This window comes from Athene cunicularia (genome assembly GCF_003259725.1).
Source record: "Athene cunicularia isolate RWA chromosome 9 unlocalized genomic scaffold, athCun1 chr9_part1, whole genome shotgun sequence".
In the NCBI taxonomy this organism is placed as follows: Eukaryota; Metazoa; Chordata; class Aves; order Strigiformes; family Strigidae; genus Athene; species Athene cunicularia.
This window is the reverse complement of record NW_020799110.1, coordinates 11713234-11730912: the sequence shown is the minus strand read 5'-3', so window position 1 is coordinate 11730912 and position 17679 is coordinate 11713234. Positions and strand designations below refer to the sequence as shown.

Genomic DNA, 17679 nt, shown 5'->3' with positions numbered 1-17679 from the left:
GTCAGATATTAATGTGTTTTTCAGTGGCACCATCTTAATTTAGTTGTTTGGTGTCTTGCTAGTGAGGTCACTGTAATCTAAACCTTGTATTACAGGATCAGCGTGAGCACCCTGATAAACGACCATGGTTGTTTTTTCTAGTGTGATGCTGGCAGGAGGCTTGCATAAACAGTGGAAGTGCTGATGTTAATTGGTGGTGCAGGAAAAAAATACTACCTGTAAATGTATTTGATAAGGTGTTGAGCATGGTGGATGGCTCAGCACCTGAGTATCTACAGTCTTTGTTCTTCGTTACCAGCTCAAGTCTGTATGGTTGCCAGCTTCGGGCAGTATTCGGACATGCAACAGTTCCAGCATAAACAGCTGATCAGTGCTTTCCCAGAGCAAGACTGGCATTTATTCAGATATTGCAGAGTGTGATCTTTGAAGGATTGATGACATCAAGGAAAAAAACGTGAAGCAGCTGGTACTTTGCCCGCCTAGTTCAGATACGTGTGATCTCTCCTTGGCTGGCTGCTGGAATGGGTCAGAAGACTCACCCAAAAGCCAGATTACCCCAGGCGGGTGGAAAAAACCCTGAAAAGAGGACATTTCAGGTTATTCCTACGGAGTGCTATGCGCTGTCCCTGCCCCTGCGGGCGGGCACTGGTGCGCATGCGCACTCCGCGGGCTGTCAAGGCCAGCGCATGCGCCCTCCCTGCCGGTCCCGGGGCTGCCCCGCGCCTGCGCAGTGGCGCGCGAAGCCCGAGCAGCGGCGGCGGCGGGCTGCGGCGGGGGGAAATGGCGGCCGCGGTGCTGGCGGCGCCGGAGGGCGGCTCTGCCGTGATGCCGGCGGGGAACGCGGCGGCTTGTTCTCCGCCACCTGGCCCCTCAGGTCCGGGTTCGTGGAGCCGCTCCTTGGACCGAGCCTTAGAAGAAGCGGCGGCCAGCGGTACCCTCAGTTTGAGCGGCAGGAAGCTCCGCGACTACCCCCGGGCCAGCGCCGCCAACCACGACCTCAGCGACACCACCCAGGCCGGTGAGGGACGCGGCGTTGAGGAGAGGGGGAGGCGAGACAGCGGGGAAGGGGATTAGGGAAAACGCCTTACCCTGCTCTCGCAAGCGCCTCAGGGCTGGGGGCAGCCGGTGTGGTGGGGTCTGGCGGCCCCCCATCAGAGAGGGCTTGAGGGGGCCTGGCTGTCTTCCCCGCCCCCTCAGGGAGCATTGGGGGTGGGAGGGAGGACAGCCAGCCCTTCGCTACGAGTGAGGATGAGGTTATCAATTTGCTGTCTCTTCAGTAAATTAAAGCTGGGTGCATAAGGAGGAGAAATTTCCACAGAGGATGTTGTTGTTCCCTCCCCTCCCCGCCATTTCTCTTGAAAAGTGTATGTGCGGGTGTAGAGGAAGACTTCTCACCGGAGGCGATGCTTGGCATATTTCTCCTCTTGGGCCGTTTCTCCTTCACGCTTTCGCCCCCTCCCTTCGCTCTCCGCCCTTCCTCTCCGACTGAGGCAGGATGGAGAAGTTGCAGGGTACTCCTCCTTCCTCTGCCCGTCGTGGGTCTGGCCGATGAGATCTCTCCATTTGTTGAGTGTTTTTCTTTGTCATCTTCACGCTAGAGGTGTTTCCCTTATTGGAGGCTGCTTTAAAAAGAGTTATGAGGTTTTTCTCAGTACTGCCACTTACTGATGTGGTTTTAGCCAGACATGTTCTTGGTCTGATGTATGTATATGTGAGTGTGTGTATATACATATTTACACGCCCTTGTCATCGCTTATCTTGTGCTGTTGACAGGAGAAACAAACTTTCCAAGAAGGGCTGTCAGGTGTGCATATGCTAAAGACAACTGTTTCTTGTGCTCTTATGCTTCTGTTATTGTCATTTCTGAAAGCTGTAAGCAAGATATGAAAGGTACAGTGAACAGAAACATGTCCCTTTTCTCCTCTGCTATACCTATGAAAATATTAAGGATTTTTAAGAAATACTTTACAATGTACAGTAATAGGGCTGTTTTTTCCTACTGCTCCTCAAATGTATTCATAGGAGTAGACTAAAAATTCATACTAAGCACCTTGATCATAAGCATTTGTGGAGTATGTTTACATATTGCTGTATTGAATAGAGAGGTGAGACTTGGGAAATGAGAGTTTGTGCAGGATGTAGAAATTTTTTTAATGTATTATATAAAGTATGTTTATTTTGATTGTCTACTTGTATAAGTGAAGTAAAAGTATTTTTAAATGGTGTCAGCATGCTATTTGTTTGTAACTTTGATTACTTCCTATGCAGTCACTTAGATTTTCTGCTGTTTTGTGCTGTGTTGTAGCTTAGAAATAAACTCTAAACATCACTTCTTGAAAGTTACCATGTTTGTTAGTGTTAGTTGTCAGTTAAGTAATTCAAAATGGACCCTGCTTTAAAATTGTCTGACTTCATACTCTGTCTTGTAACATCCTATTTATGCAAAAATCTGTCACTAATACAAAAAAATACAGAAAACCCCCACCCAACAAAATCATCTTGAGACAACTGTGATTTGACTTGAACACATCTATTAATAGAAAACACTTCTTGTTAGGGTATAAAATTTTTTTGTTCGAAGGATTTTCTACAAATGTGGTCACACAATGAATATGTAGTGGGCTAATCTGTGAGCAAATGCAGCATACACATTTGGGAGAGATTTGGGCTTTTTGTTTATAATACTATTCATTTACTGTACTTTTAAACAATTTGTGGGAATTCTTGTTTCCGCCAAGGTCCCCATCTATTGTGATGAATATTTGCATTGTAGTTGTTCAAGAAGCATTAAATGCTAATAAGCGGCAGTGCATACCCTACACTTTTGTGCATTTATCATCACAATGAACCTTAGAAAAAAGCTACAACTGTTCTTAAGTTGTAAGAAGCAATGCTTATTGGAGAGGGTGGGGGACGACACATTCTGTTTAAATTCTCTGTTTTGAAGCCTGCTGTGAATAACTTAATCTTTTTTTAGCGTGGTCTGTTCTATGGCTTTTTTGTTTTGAATAAGGCTGGGCAGTGTAGAAAAATCTACTCAAGTGTTTCTGACCCCCAGTTTTCAGTTGAGTGCTCAACTACAAATTTAATCAACTTCTTTCCCCACATTAATTTCTTTCTTGTGAAAGATCCAATTCTTTTGTATGGGAGTAGCCACAAATAATATGGTATAATGTATATGTGTGTTAGGTGTTATACACACTTAAAATAAACACGTTAAATAACCTCCTAGACTGTAGCCTCTGAGTGCCTTTCTCCATGCTGTACTGTGTTTGTGGAGTTCCATAAAAATCATTGGAATTACTTCCAAAGTATAAAACTGATGACAAAATAATGTATATACATATCTTACTCCTTTTCATGTGACAGACACCTCTCTAGTGTGGATCATGTTATACTGGTATAGCTCATTCCCGTTCTTGCAGTAATAAAAGTAATTGCATGTCACTAACTGCATCAATTCTAAAGAGGTGGGAATGAATCACATCCCTCATTAATGTAACTACACTGCTAGAAAACCAGCATCTAGCATAGCCTTAAGCCTTAACAGAATCACTGGCCTTGCCTAAAAGCTGTTGTTAATGTAGATGAACCAGCAAAGCGGGTCAGAAGGAACCAGGGCGTTAGAGATTAGATGCTTGATCAAGGGTGCTCTGAGGTTGATAGTGGGTGAGGGGAGAATCCCTTTAGTAGATGTCAGCCATAAGGCACATTTTCAAACGTTAATAGGAAGATGACATTTCTTTGGATCTTTTAGGGGTTCAGAGTTGACAGTAATATTAACCCTGGTGCTCAAGCTGCAATATCTTTTAAGTACTGTTCTTAACTACTCACTAGATAATCATCAGAGCTGAGTTTCTGGCAGGTGTAACTTAACTTTGGAAAAATATTTGATAAACAGATCACAGAATATCTCTAGTTGGAAGGGACCTGTAAGGATCGTTGAGTCTAACTCCATGCTCCTCACTGGACCACCTAAAACTAAAACGTATGATCAGATCGGGCTTGCTGCATTTTTATTCTGGAAGTTAATATATTTCTGTTAGGTGTCCGTGGAGAAATGAAGTTCCTTGTTAATCATTTGCCTCAAGTCATGAAACATTTCACTGGAAAGTGAGTTCTCTAGTGTTGTCAGAGCCTCAGCTACTTCTGGGCACTGCTGTCTTTCTGATGATGATGATGACCAACAAGCAGCTTTTTAAACCAAGACCAGTGCTTGAGGTTTGTTCTCAAAACTGAGCAGGTGACTTCAGGCATTGAAGTAATGGTGAGTTTCTGGTTGTTTTGTGCTTTGACTGGAATTAAGATCACGTAATAAAAAGTCAAATTGAAGGTGGAACAGTTGGTGTTTGAGAGCTTTGGAATGGGGAACGTAACTCCCCACAGTGAGTGATGCAGTAATCTCATCTAACGTTTTTGTACATGTGGGGTGGCTCATGTACAAGAAATGCAGTGTAATAATAATTTAGATACTGAAAGAGGGCAAAGCAGCTGTTCTTTTTGCTCATCCCTTACAACTTAATTGGAATTTTAGGAAGTGACTCAAACTTAAAAAGTTCATTGATGAAGAATGAGCAAGCTTCTTCATTAACAAAGCGAGGATGTGATTCTCATTTTCTTTCCTACTCTTTCGTTTAACCTGCATTATCTATCCCCATTTTATCTGGGTTGAATTATGACCCATTTGTTCATTGCACTCTTTTTGTCGACTAGGGAATAGGAAAAGGAAGGGCTATAAAACATCTAGTTAAATATGAAAGGAAGCACCGTTGCATTTTGCCAGTGTTAATGTAGACTCTGATGTCATTATTTGACAGCTTTCCCAGTGGCCTAAAGCATACATTGAGCAGAAAAGTTATTTATCAAATTCTCCGTGACAGCTGTAATTACCTAAACCGCTCACTGTCTCCACTTTTAAAGGAGAAGATGGGAATATGTGAGTTTATGCAGTGTAAGAAATGGCTGTTACATGGAAATCAACTAGTAAGATAATTACATGCAGCATTACTATGTTTTGTTTCTGGAATATATTAATAGTGAAAAAGGATAGCAAGATTCTGAAAAGGATGAAAAAAAATTATCTGCTACTACCTTTTGAATGATTTTGCCGGTAAGGTGTATCTATAGTTTTGTTCTTAGCAGTTCTCCATAGAAATGGTAAAATCTGACCATAGCATCAATAACGTCTATATACTAAGTGCTTACATGGATTTAGAAGGATTACAGTGACTATGTAAGTCTTCTGCAGTAAGAGGTCTCATCGGTATTTTTCTTCCTGCCAGAAATTTAGTTGATATTACCTGATGAAATGTAAAACAGCTTGAGAAGTACAGTATGGCTCATACAGCAGTGGCCATATTTCCCAAGTCTTCATTCTTAAAGCCACAACAACAGAATCCAAACAAGCCTAAAATTAAATAATTGTTTGAAAAAAATAAAAACCCAAACCTCTTTGGGTTACTGTGTCTTGAATTTAATTTTATTATGATCTTTAAGATAACTTGGAAGGAAATGGGATTGTTCTTTGTTCAAGGCACAGACTATTTTTCAGGAGAGTTGACAGTGTTGGTACTTAGATCTCTAAAGCTTCAACATTAAAAATCAAAACCTAACATTTCATTAGGGTAGTTCAGAGGCTTGTGCTGAGATTTGGGTACTTGCCTCTAGCCTTACCAAAACCCAAGCAGAAATACAATGTCCAAAGGTTCTTGTAGCTGTAGGGGTGAGACGGAGGGAGGATGACAATCTTTCTCCAAATTTTAGATGGCAATCTAGCTTGTTCCATTCAGTTCCATTTTTTTGTCTTACCTCCTGTTTGTGTCAGTCCCTTTATAATTTGACTATAGCTCCCTCTTGTTTTCTTTCTTGTTATGTTTCTTCTTATATATGTAGAAAGTCTTGATCTCATGTGTTCTATGCATAAATACTGACAATTCTTAATCTAGACTAATGGAATTATCTGAGAGTGGTGCTTTGGTAAATTGAAGTCAGTTTTCACTTTTTGTTACACTCAAAGTATGGAGTGCAGTAGACTGTTGTAATTTATAGTTTGTTTTTGTGCAATGTGTTGTGTTGGTTTTTGATGGAGATCTGAGGCCTGCAGTAATGTGCAAAGGTTCCTGGCACACAGGCAGTCTTTTTGCCTAATGTTTTATAGCAACTGGGAAAGTGGAGCCTGAGCTTGTCGTTTCTAAGCCTTGTTGCAATAAAAGTACTGTGTGACATTCAGAATGCTTTTGTTTAGTGAGTTGAACTTTTAAACAAAACAAAAGTCCCACAATGAAACTTTTACTACCAGTAAACTTTTCGAAGTGGTGTTTAGGACTGCATGTGTTTCTAGTTACTTCCCTAGTCGTCTTCCATTTTCCTGCCTCCATCATGATCAGACTTTTTTTTTTTTTTTGGTTAATGTTGTCTAGTCTGCATATACTCTTAGTTATATTTTTTGAGATAATTGTAACTATGTAAAAAAAATGAGAGGGATTGATAGGTGAATATATTGAGTCCTGCAGTCACATGAAGGACAGATTAGAGTTCTGGAAAAAAGGAAATGTGTTTGTTTCTCTCATGGTGTTTCCAGCCCTCTTCTCCTTTGGCTGTATTATTGGTTATATATTGGTTAAGTACTCTCTGAAGTTGGTCATAAATACACAGCCTAATGTGATCCAAGTTCTATATGCTGGTGATGCCAAAAGAGGAAGTTCTGTCTTCATCTCCTGCTGCACAGTCAACACCATCAATCATACTGCCTTCCAGCAAGCTGCTTCATACTTACCTGGCTGAAAACTCCTTGGACTGCTTGCTATGTTTTCACATGTATGTGTGCCAGCAAACAGCAAGGTTAGAAAGACTGTATGGGGTGATGAGAATGAGAGGGTCTGTTTTGGCAGATAGGTAAGCTTAAATTGACTTGCATCAATTGAGAAATCACATCTTAAGTCTATTTTGTAACCTTTTGCCACTGACCTATTGTAAATTTGCTAATTATTTTCTGTAAAACAATGTGCTAGCCTTTGAGTTGGTGAGCCTAGGAATTTTTTTCTTTCAGAGCGTGGCTTATAGAGCTGAATTACATTCAATGAAACTTTACTGCTGACAGATTTGGATCTCATGTTTTCATTTGGCAAAATACATTATTTTATGCAAGTAATTTTAAACTGATGGTTTAGGTTTAGCTTTAGAATGCAGTAGACATAATTAGTAGAAGAACCAGCAGTAAAGAATTAGTTAGAACAAACACTGCAAATTACATAGCATGTGTTAAAAATAAAATTACATGGTAGCTAACAAAAAGGCCATAACTCAATTCAAGGGTTCTTCAGTCTGTAATAACTAATCAGGCTTGGATCTGATAGTTTCCGATGTTAGCCAAACAGCTTGAATGAATTGCAGTTGTGTATTTAGCTAAAGTCATGGGCTATGCAGTGTGCTTTCTTTTCTATCTGTTATGTCCCGCTTTCAAGAGGGGAGGGGTGAAAACCCATTCATGTTAAAAGTGTCTTGGCAGTTAGACTTCATCAGTGCATTGCTTTAGTTCTCTGAATTATAGATATTTAGAGAAGATGCAAAGGGTAACACATTGTGGTCTTTTCTTTATAGGATTGTTTTGCATAAGTTAGTACTTCTGTATATATGCAGGAGGAGGGCTTGCTTTTTCATTTGGAAGTACCCAGAACTGTCCTGATAGTCCTTTACTTCAGCTTCACTTATGATTCTCCAGTACAAACCCCTGCTTTCACTGACAGAATCCAGAAGTCTTTTTAGAGCGAGGAGAGTCTTTATTCTTTTCTAGCTGGTAATACTACTGATTTGAAAGTAAATTTACAGTCATAGTCTTCTCTAAATGTATTTCAAACACTCCAAAATGAGGATATGCCTTAAAAATCCAACTTGCCACGCAGCCCAGGTGTTGGCCGCTGGAACATTTGGTTTTAACCATAATCTGCTCTGTGCAGAGGGCAGTAGGATTAGAATGCACCTATTCAATTCCCTCCCAGCATTGTTCAATGACCCATGTGAATTTTGATCTCTTTATTCTGCTTATGGTTGAAACTTAGCTCTGAATACAGAAATGTGTTATTGTTGCCTTGGGCTTTTGGGTAGTGCTCCCTACTATTGAAAAAGTTTCAAATACTATTTTTCATGTAATCTCTGTGAAGTGAAGCAAGGTAATGTTACTGCATTTTATATATACAAAGCTTGGAATCGCACAAAATTCGAAAGCATGTGCTGATTTGGGGTACCAAATTCAAAACACATAATGCCTGAACTTTTAGGCAACCAAACTGTTACAGGTTAATTTTTTTTTTTTTTTAAATGCAGTTCTTAATAACTTCAGGTGCATTGATGACTCCTCAGCAGTACTGGAAATCAAGCCCAAAATCTAGAAAAAATGGAAATATGTGATTAGTTACAACCTTTGGAAAAATGAGTTTAGAAGATTTGATTAGTATTATGAAGCAAATATATGGCACTGACAGGATGCAATCTATTTTTCCAAAGCAACGTTTTCCAGCTTTTGGGTTAGCCGTCCTTTTTTCTTCCTGTAATTCACTGCTTTTTCTCTAATGTTTCTTCAACAACAGTCTCTTGCAAGAGACTGTTACTGTGATCAGTCCTGATTCTCACAGGAATTTCATCTTGTCTGAAGAAATCTGCTTGAACAGAAAAATCTTGAAGAAGAATGAAAAGTGGTATGTGGTTGTTAATTAAAGATCTGTGGACAGTAGATATGCACAGGAAATGAGCAATTAAAGTTACGCATGCATCTTGGATTATAGACTATATGCTTGATTTAGCAGTGTTACATAAGTTTTTAAACTGTGTTTTCTCTGTACAAAATATCAGTGCCTTTTTCTCCTAATGCTGAATCCTAAATTCAGGCTGAATTTCTAGATTCAGTTAATTGGAATCATGCTGACACCCATGTGACTCGTGAGCACAGTTCAAACCTTTACGTCCATCAGTGCTCTCTTACCTGAGCCAATAAAGTAGCTGAGGGTTGTTGTTCCCTGGGACTTGTCTGTAGAGTGGGATGCTATGCCTCTGAGTTGTAAAGATATATGAGAGCAGAGGAGTGATGGGATGTGCAGTTCTTGGGTTCTCTACTTGGTGTACCGGAGGGGATTGTGCTCTACCAAGTTGGGGTTCCTCAGTGTGTTTGTGTCACATGTCCCCACCAATATGATGTTATTTCAGTTGTCTCCTCTGCTCCCCATTTTTTTCTTCATCTTCTTCATCCCAGTTTCCATATTTTAACCTTTTCTTCTTTCCTTGTTAATCTTGCCCTCTGTCTCAAATGCCTCTCTCATTGCCAGCTCCAGTCTTCTCATCCCAGTTGTTAGCATGATAAAAAGAATAATAATCAGTATCTTAACATTTGGTAGAAAATTACTTTTAAATCCAAGGAGAACATTAATTTTAAGGTGCTGATGAGACAAGTAGTAATTTAAACCTCCTTAGTTCATTATTGCCATTATTTACGGCCATATGTATTACCATTTAGTTCAGTCATAGACCAAGGCTTTTACTGGTCTTTGAGTTGGTGTCATACATGCTGCTCTCTAATAGTAAGAGAGTCACTGAGCACAATAATAGCAGGATGATCAGGTGCTTGTCATTACATTGACTCCAAGCTCAGCTATGGAATAAATGTTTTTGTAGAGGACCACAACTGAATGTGGTCATGAGCCATAAAATATGTGCTGCTTCCTTTTATTCTGCTGGAGTGCCAAGGGGTGGGTAGATTTGTGCTTAGCAGGGTAAAAATTTATCTGTGGAACCCATCTATGCTAAAACAGCAGTTATCATTTGAGCTGTAAATGTGCTGCAGAAGAGTCAAGTATTCTATATTGCATGGCTCTGTTCTGCTGTCATATTAGTCATGTCCCATCATTCAGGGAGGCCTGTGGGTCAGGAGATTGTTTTAATTACCCTTAAAAGTTACAGTATAAGAAGGAAGGCTTCATTGTTGATACCCTTTGATGGTGATTAAATGTTAACTTTTCATTCTGAGCATGGTGAAGGAAATTTTCATGGCGAATACTACCCCCCTATGCCCCCCGTAATTGATACTGTTCAATCTGCCCTGTAGTCCTGTTCGCACTGAAAGCATTTTTTAAGATCAGTTTTCCGAAATGAATTTTCAATTTAAAGGTGCTGTCATATCATTTGTCATGAGACAATATTTAACTGCAAATTCCTTACTGTGATCAACTTAACTTTTTTTTTTTTTAAGATACTCATTCACAGTTTTTTATCCCGTCTGGTTTTTAATTTTCCCTGAGGGGAAAAGAGCATTAATTTGTAATTTGAAATAAGAGGTAGAAGATTTTGGTTTGTTCTGTTAGTGCCCAAATGCACAACAACTATTTAAAATCTTCCTGAAGTATTACATCCTTCTTTCTCTTGGCTAATTGATATGGTGAATGTTAATAAAGGGTGTTGAGTGTGAGTTTTATTCCCTCTTCACGTAGAGTAAGGAGGAACCTAGTTTTCTATTCAAAAACATTATTTTTACAATCTGCTACTGTTTAACTGAGGATTTATTTATACTACCAGAAATATACTTTTAGGAGTATTAATTATTTAAAAACAAACAAACAAACTTCTAAAAAAAACAAAACCCAAAACAAAAAAACCCTTAATATCACAGAATTATCTAGGTTGGAAAGGACCCTGGAGATCATCTAGTCCAGCTGTTCACCTAGCACAGTTCCCACCTACAGCATATCCTTAAGCTCTAAATCGACCCTGCTCTTGAACACCTCCAGGGATGGGGACTCCACCACCTCCCTGGGCAGCCCATTCCAACACCTAACAACCCGTTCTGTAAAGAAATGCTTCCTAATATCTAGTCTGAACTTTCTCTGGTGCAACTTGAGGCCATTCCCTCTTGTCCTGTCACTTTCTACTAGGCTCTAAAGAGGCTTAAACCCAGCTCTCTGCACCCCTCCTTTCAGGTAGCTGTAGAGGGTGATGAGGTCTCCCCTCAGCCTCCTCTTCTCCAGACTAAACAATCCCAGTTCCCTCAGCCGCTCCTCACAGGACACGTGTTCCAGACCCTGCACCAGCTTCATTGCCCTTCTGTGGACACGCTCGAGTCATTCAATGTCCTTTTTGTAGTGAGGGGCCCAAAACGGAACACAGGAATCGAGGTGCGACCTCACCAGTGCCGAGTACAGGGGTAAGATCCCTTCCCTGTCCCTGCTGGCCACACTAGTGCTGACACAAGCCAGGATGCCATTGGCCTTCTTGGCCACCTGAGCACACTGCTGGCTCCTGTTCAGCCGGCTGTCAGTCAACACCCCCAGGTCCCTCTCCGACTGGCAGCTCTCCAGCCACTCCTCCCCAAGCCTGTAGCGCTGCTGGGGGTTGTTGTGGCCCAAGTGCATCACCCGGAATTTAGCCTTATTGAAACTCCTCCAGTTGGCCTCAGCCCATCGCTCCAGCCTGTCCAGGTCTCTCTGCAGATCAACACTCCCGCCCAACTTGGTGTTGTCTGCAAACTTACTGAGGGTGCACTCAATCCCCTCGTCCAGATCATCAATAAAGATGAATATGAAGATAAAGCTATAGTTTCTCTCTGACTTGGCTTGTATAATTGGAAGAATTAACTTTTTCCCAGGGCTATACTTTAAGCTATCAAGAATGTGAAGGGTTTCAAAACCACACCTGTATTGTAATTATTTTGAGAACTTTATTGATTATGATATGCTGTGGGTTTTTAACTTTTAGTCGTTTTTCCATGTCATTACCTTCATCACAAGTTCAAGCGTGCAAATGGTTGTGATCATGTTGAATAAATATGAAAAATGATAAGTCTGAATAGAGTGTGGTACAAACTACTTGTATCCTGGATCTGATACTTATATTTTGTTTTTGAGGATACTTTTGTGGCTATAAACACCTCTACATACCATGTTTTCTGAAAATTTATTCTTTCAGATATTAAAAATACGATGACAGTACTGTATTACAGGTTGCAAAGCTTGATTGCTGTTCTTGCTTTTTACAAAATGAGCATTTTTGTTCCTTAATGCAAGAATCTCTTCCAGTTCATAGAATATCATCTAGACCAAAGTATTAAAATACTAATAAAATAAATCTCTGAACATGGCTTTCCATGACAGAAATCTCCATTCCTTATGAAATTAACATGCTTCATGTTTTTCTTGAGTTTAACTTTTTCTGCACCATTGGCATTCTATTCAAATTGCTGTTAGGGATCAGGTAAGAGACTTCTGTGTACTGCTGTTAGTTAAGGAGTTTACAACACTTTGAAGAGAGAAGGCACAAAGGAAGTGGTACTTCCCCCCACCCCCATATTTCTAGTGCACATGATTTGTGTGTGAATTATGTAACTGAGTAATACAGATGTAATCTTTTAAACATCTGCCGTCTCTGCTTTCACAAATATAGGCTAAAATGAGAAGTACATCTGTTAATCTGTTAAATTCTTTGTGTCAACATTACTGCAGTATAATTTCTGTTCACAGTCCCTGTAGTGTGCTTCAGAAAGCGGTTAAGAAATGTCTGTGGAAGTTCCATTTCAGTAACATGTCAGTTTGAAACTAGACCATTTAAATAGCTTTTCACATTTAAATAAAATTGCAGTATTGTTCAGTTCATATTCCTTTTCTTAAAACACAGTTTTCCTCTTTGGATATGTAAAACAAAAGGCAAAAATACGTATTTTTATCACTAATGCAGTTGTTGGCACTTTCTGATAAGCAAAAATAGTTTGTGGTGTTATGGACATCTTGATTCATAAAACAGTGTCAGCCTACCTCTGACAAGTAGCATCTTCCTTGATGAGAAAGAAGATGAGCAAACAAGAGCTTAATACACGTGTACATACATATAAAACTGTAAATGTAACTTTAATTTTGCTTCACACCTGTAGCATCAGTGTAACTTCACTGTAATAAGCTTTATTTCACTCCAGCTGTTCAAGAACTTTCTCCATGTTACTTCCCATGTGACAACGTTTCCATGTAGCTCTTGTGATACAGGAGTCATTCCTGCTGTATTGTCGGTGTTAAATTTTTCAGAAGTTAAACTGCAATGGAAAATTCTAATTTACCAAATTTTAAATGTTTATGGCATCTTATGATCGCTGCCACTCTTGCTGTCTTACTCTGCATCAATAAAATTCAGTGCTCTGTGTTTCTTTTATGTAGTATTTCTTGTCACAGTTGTAACAGCTGTTTCTTCTTTGGCTGTAGTTGCAGTTTAATAGAGATGGGGAAATTCTTGTTTGTAGATGTTAAATATAATCAGCTGAAATATAAACTTTAAATGGTTGTATTTTCAAATATATTTTATGGTGAGACTTTTCACAAGTTTCTTATTCTTGCTTTATAATAGCCTAAAAAGTTTTGTTAGAAGTATAGATATATTTCTGTTCTTCCAGCGATCTTGGGATAGATTTTCTTCATCTCATACATACAGTAACGAGATCAGTACTACTTTCAGGGCAAGAGAAATATTCAGTACCATCACTACTGTTAGTGTTTTATCATGATTTTTCTTTTTGTATCAACTTCAGATATCCTACTTGACTCACATTTTCCTACCCTCACTGCTTTCTTTTTGCTGATCACTTCCATATTTATACTGAAGCTGAACGAATCTTTTAATGCTGTTATGTTTTTATAATGTCTCTAAAAAACTGCATATCAGGGCCAATTATTTTCAGTGTCTAACCCTTCCATTTTGCTGTGTGTGATTCGTTGACTTATTCTTCGTTACTCAGTGAAAATCAAATTTGTAATTCTTAAGCTATCCAGTACCCTTGCTGCATCAAAGCCCTTCTCTCCTGTCTCCCTGCTCCATTGTGCAGACTTCTGAAAGCGGAAAGTTGTTAAAGTTGAATTATTTCCATTAAGTCTCTTGATTAAAAATCAGGGAGTGATTGTTCAGTGGTACTATTTTCTATGGGGTTTTTGCTGTGCTGGAACTACGAGTTCACCTGAGTTAAAGACTGTTTTTCCTTTTTTCATCCAAGCCTGTTATCCTAGTGAGGTTTTGGGAAAGATAAGTGGATTGAATAAATATTAAACTTACATTTTAACAATGCTCATAATTTTTACTAGGAAAAAAATAATAGATGGATACAGAGGTTTGAACATGGACTTACAATGTGGCAATAGTTTTAGCTCCATTTTCAAAGCGTTTTTTTATGACTTTTGCTTTAGAATGAATTTTTTTTAAAGTCCATTTCTTTAGTTGGGTAATGCCTTTTGTACCTGAAGAAACTTTATCTGGAGGGTTGGGGGGATGAGTTCAGTTACTGCACACTTCCCCTCGCTACTAACTTTGTGAAGCACTCTTGTAAAATGAAACCCTGCTCTGCTGGAACGCAGTCAAGTATTTCATAAGCAGTGGGCAGAAGGCAGGGTGTCATGTTGCGGAGGAGCAGTAGTATGCTTTCATACATTTTGAGTGTCATGCTTGTGTCCATGTGTTAGTATGTATGAAGTAATTTCTCTGTAACTTTGAGGTTTTTCTATTTTGATTTTTTACTTACTTGTGAGTGAACGCTTTTTTAAATAAGGTTTTTTATATAGAGAGTGCTCTAAAAATACTAGCAGTTAAAATACTAGCAGTTAAAATAGTCATTATGAAATGGAATAATGGAGATCTTTGGAAGTGGAATTCTCATCATTGTTGTGCAGTGTGGGCAGTCACCACGCAGTTTTTCTTCTGTGGCTCAGTGTTTGTCAAGAATTCTTCTAGCAAGGCAAAAAGCTTTCATTCTCCTTTTTTCTTCTGCTCCATGCAGTTTATACTGAGCCGCTATGGAGTTGTCACATGCACAAAGCAGATGTTTCTCAGAAGGAGCTGGAGGGACAAAAACAAGCCAAAAACTTTCAAAGTGACTACAACAATTTGAGATTAATTTCCATCACAGCCTCTTAAGAGCAATGTTTGCTGTTAAACCTTGACTTAAGCATTTTCCTGAACCAGGGGTGGGTTTGGTTTGGTTTTGAAAAAAAAAATCTATTTTTAGTTTAGTTGGATCAGTTTGGATTTTGTTTTGTATGTTTGCCAGGGATTCATAATGTTTATTTCTCTGTGAAAAGATGTATACAGTTCACCTCAAATATTAATTTGAGAATGTAACAGTAATTTTGATAACCTTGCTACTAGTTTTTAGCAAGCTTAGCTTTTAAAAAAGTGAAGATGTGTAACTTTGTGACCATTAGTTCTGTAGTCGTTGATCCCTGCTTATGTCTGCATGGTGTGTTTTTGAGTGAAGATGACTTTTATAGTTTCCAGATTCAAAATTTATTTCATATTATGAACATACGTTTTGGCAATTGCTGTCATTTATCTCCTCATTTGGCTGTTCTCTTTGTTTGATACGGGATATTTTCCATATATATCCTATACTGTTTTTTATTTCTTGACACTAAAATGGCTTGTACTGCACAGATGACTTGGTAAGACTCCAGCCCTTCTAGAATTCTGGCAGTAATTATCCTATTGAAAATTGCAATGCTGCTTGTGTAAAGCGTAACAGACTTTTTTTTGTTAGGGATGATGTCAGCATGAGAGATGGCCTCAAGGAGTCATTAAAAGAACATAGGACTTTTGACTGTTGGACTTTATTGACTTTTCTCCTCAATAAAATACCGTCTGCTGAAGACAGATCAGTGTCTGCCACTATGAGAGACATATTTGGTGACCTTACTGTGTAGTCTGATGAAGCTGTATCTAAGTGCCGTAAATATGGAGACACTCTGTTAAGAGCTTCAGAGAAATGCAGTAATAACAGGCATAACATTTTATAGAAATGCTTGCCTTTCTCTGAAAGTAATTGGCCTTTTAATGTGAAATTACTCACTTTGCTTTTTAGGACCTTGGAATTTTCAGTTCTGGTTTGAGCTGGTTTGTTTCTAACTCTCCACTTAAGATGTTCTGAAATATGTTCACAGCTAAAATGTTTTTCTTTATGGTCTGTCCATCTATTGCTGAAGTTAATACATCATTCTGCTTAAGCTGTCTTTGGGGAATAAAGACAGTAAGGTAATATATTTTGAACTGATTGGTGAAATATGAAGGGGGGAATATGCAAAACTAACGTGGTACAAGGTGAATTGTAGCTGTTCTGTTATTTGTCATATTTTATGTGAAAATACTTGTAGAGGGAGAATTTTATGTATAATATTAAGATGAATTGAAGTCCTTGCTAGCTTTTAGTAAACTACATAGATGAATGGTGGAAATATGAAGACTTTGTTAGTTACATTTTACATTTCCAGCTCTCCTGAGACCTGTTTTGTGCCAGTTCTCCTTCCCTGAGTTGCAGTCTAGTCACAGAGCCATAGGAATTGCTGTATAAATGAGATATTTCACCGACAGAGATGAAGGTCAGAGCAGAGCATTAAGCAAAGTGACAGTGACATACAGTTGTCCTCACTGATAGTCTCTTCAGATAGAACTTTCAGTAGGTATGAATGGATTGTTGAGAATGGGGTTTTTTAGTAGGTGTATTTAAGAGTGCCTAAGCTGGTTGTTGGAGCTCCAGCTTGGCATAAATTTGTTCAGAAGGCACTGTGCTGCCTCACAGGGCTTTGCTAACCTGGCCCAGTGCTGCCTAGGAGGCCTTGATACTCTTCTGTCAGCAGTGTCATCGCTTATCATTGTACACTGTCTGCATTGTGTTTTATATTAACCTGTGTTGTGCTTTATCCATATTATATGACCCTTCCCTCTTCTTTCTGAGTGGATTTTAAACTGTAGAGTATGGTATCTAGCATAGTATCTTAGAGCCTAATCATGAAACAGAGGAACTTCATATTTATAATGGTTTTGGTTTCCTGTCTTTTTTGTAAGAAGTTGTATGTGCAGTATAGTTTCTCAGCAAGAGTCTTTTCTATTTTACATACCTTCTTTGAACATTACCTTATATACATCTGCATGCTACAGGTTTTTCATGTGAAAATGGAAAGGTGAGAGAAATGGAATTGAAGCAGATGGTAATGTATGTGATGACCTTGAAGCCTTCTGAGTGCTTACTGCCCAGTCTCTGGATCATGAGCAAAATGTGTTTCTTTAAATTTGTAGAAGTAAGGAAATGAAAAGTTGCTACATAGAACAGGCAGCCTTCTCTCCTTAGATGTCTTCCCCTTGCAATGCTAGCTCAGCCCTTTGTTCTGGAGGTGGCAGCTTATGTTGTGTCCTGTACTGAAGCATATTTTTGAATACAACTTACCAGACAAGTTGTATAACAACAATAGCAAGCTTTTTAATTAAAAATAAGATTAAAAAATATGTATTATTAAGCATTCCAACTCAAGCCTGCAAAAGAATGTCTTCAACTGAAGTTTAGTGAAATGTGAGTATAGTTTCAGGAGACACTGTCACAGCAGGTTGAAGAAATTGCAGCCCTTTGCCACGTTCATTCCTATTTCTGTGCAGCAGTTCATCTCTGTGCTGTAAACCAGATCACTAAGAATAAGTTGCTGTAAGTTATGAAGTGACAACCAGGTTGGTTCTGCCCCTGTGAAAGTGAGAAGTTATACTCAAGTCTTGAGTTGTCGGCTGTCTTGAAGTATTCATGGGAAAAGAAGAGATGAAAAAGAAAATGAGAAATTGTTTCCCAGTTGGGGAAGAGAGTCCATAGAAGGGCAGGTATGTTTCTCCGGGACAAGACCAGCTCAGGCCTAAGGG

The 17679-nt window shown here is 39.1% G+C and overlaps 1 protein-coding gene across 19 annotated transcripts in view; it reads left to right on the top strand.

Moving 5' to 3' along the window:
* Nucleotides 1–708: 708 nt before the first annotated feature.
* LRCH3 (leucine rich repeats and calponin homology domain containing 3) overlaps nt 709–17679 on the top strand; it is a 69114-nt gene continuing 52143 nt past the window's right edge. For 5 of the 19 annotated variants that reach the window (XM_026855322.1, XM_026855328.1, XM_026855313.1 and 2 more), the window contains exon 1: nt 711–1018. In XM_026855322.1, the coding sequence (XP_026711123.1) occupies nt 781–1018 (238 nt within the window). In that variant the 5' untranslated portion in view covers nt 711–780. Of the gene's footprint in view, nt 1019–17679 lie in introns of all 19 variants that reach the window. The other 14 variants (XM_026855330.1, XM_026855327.1, XM_026855317.1 and 11 more) reach the window with 5 other exon arrangements.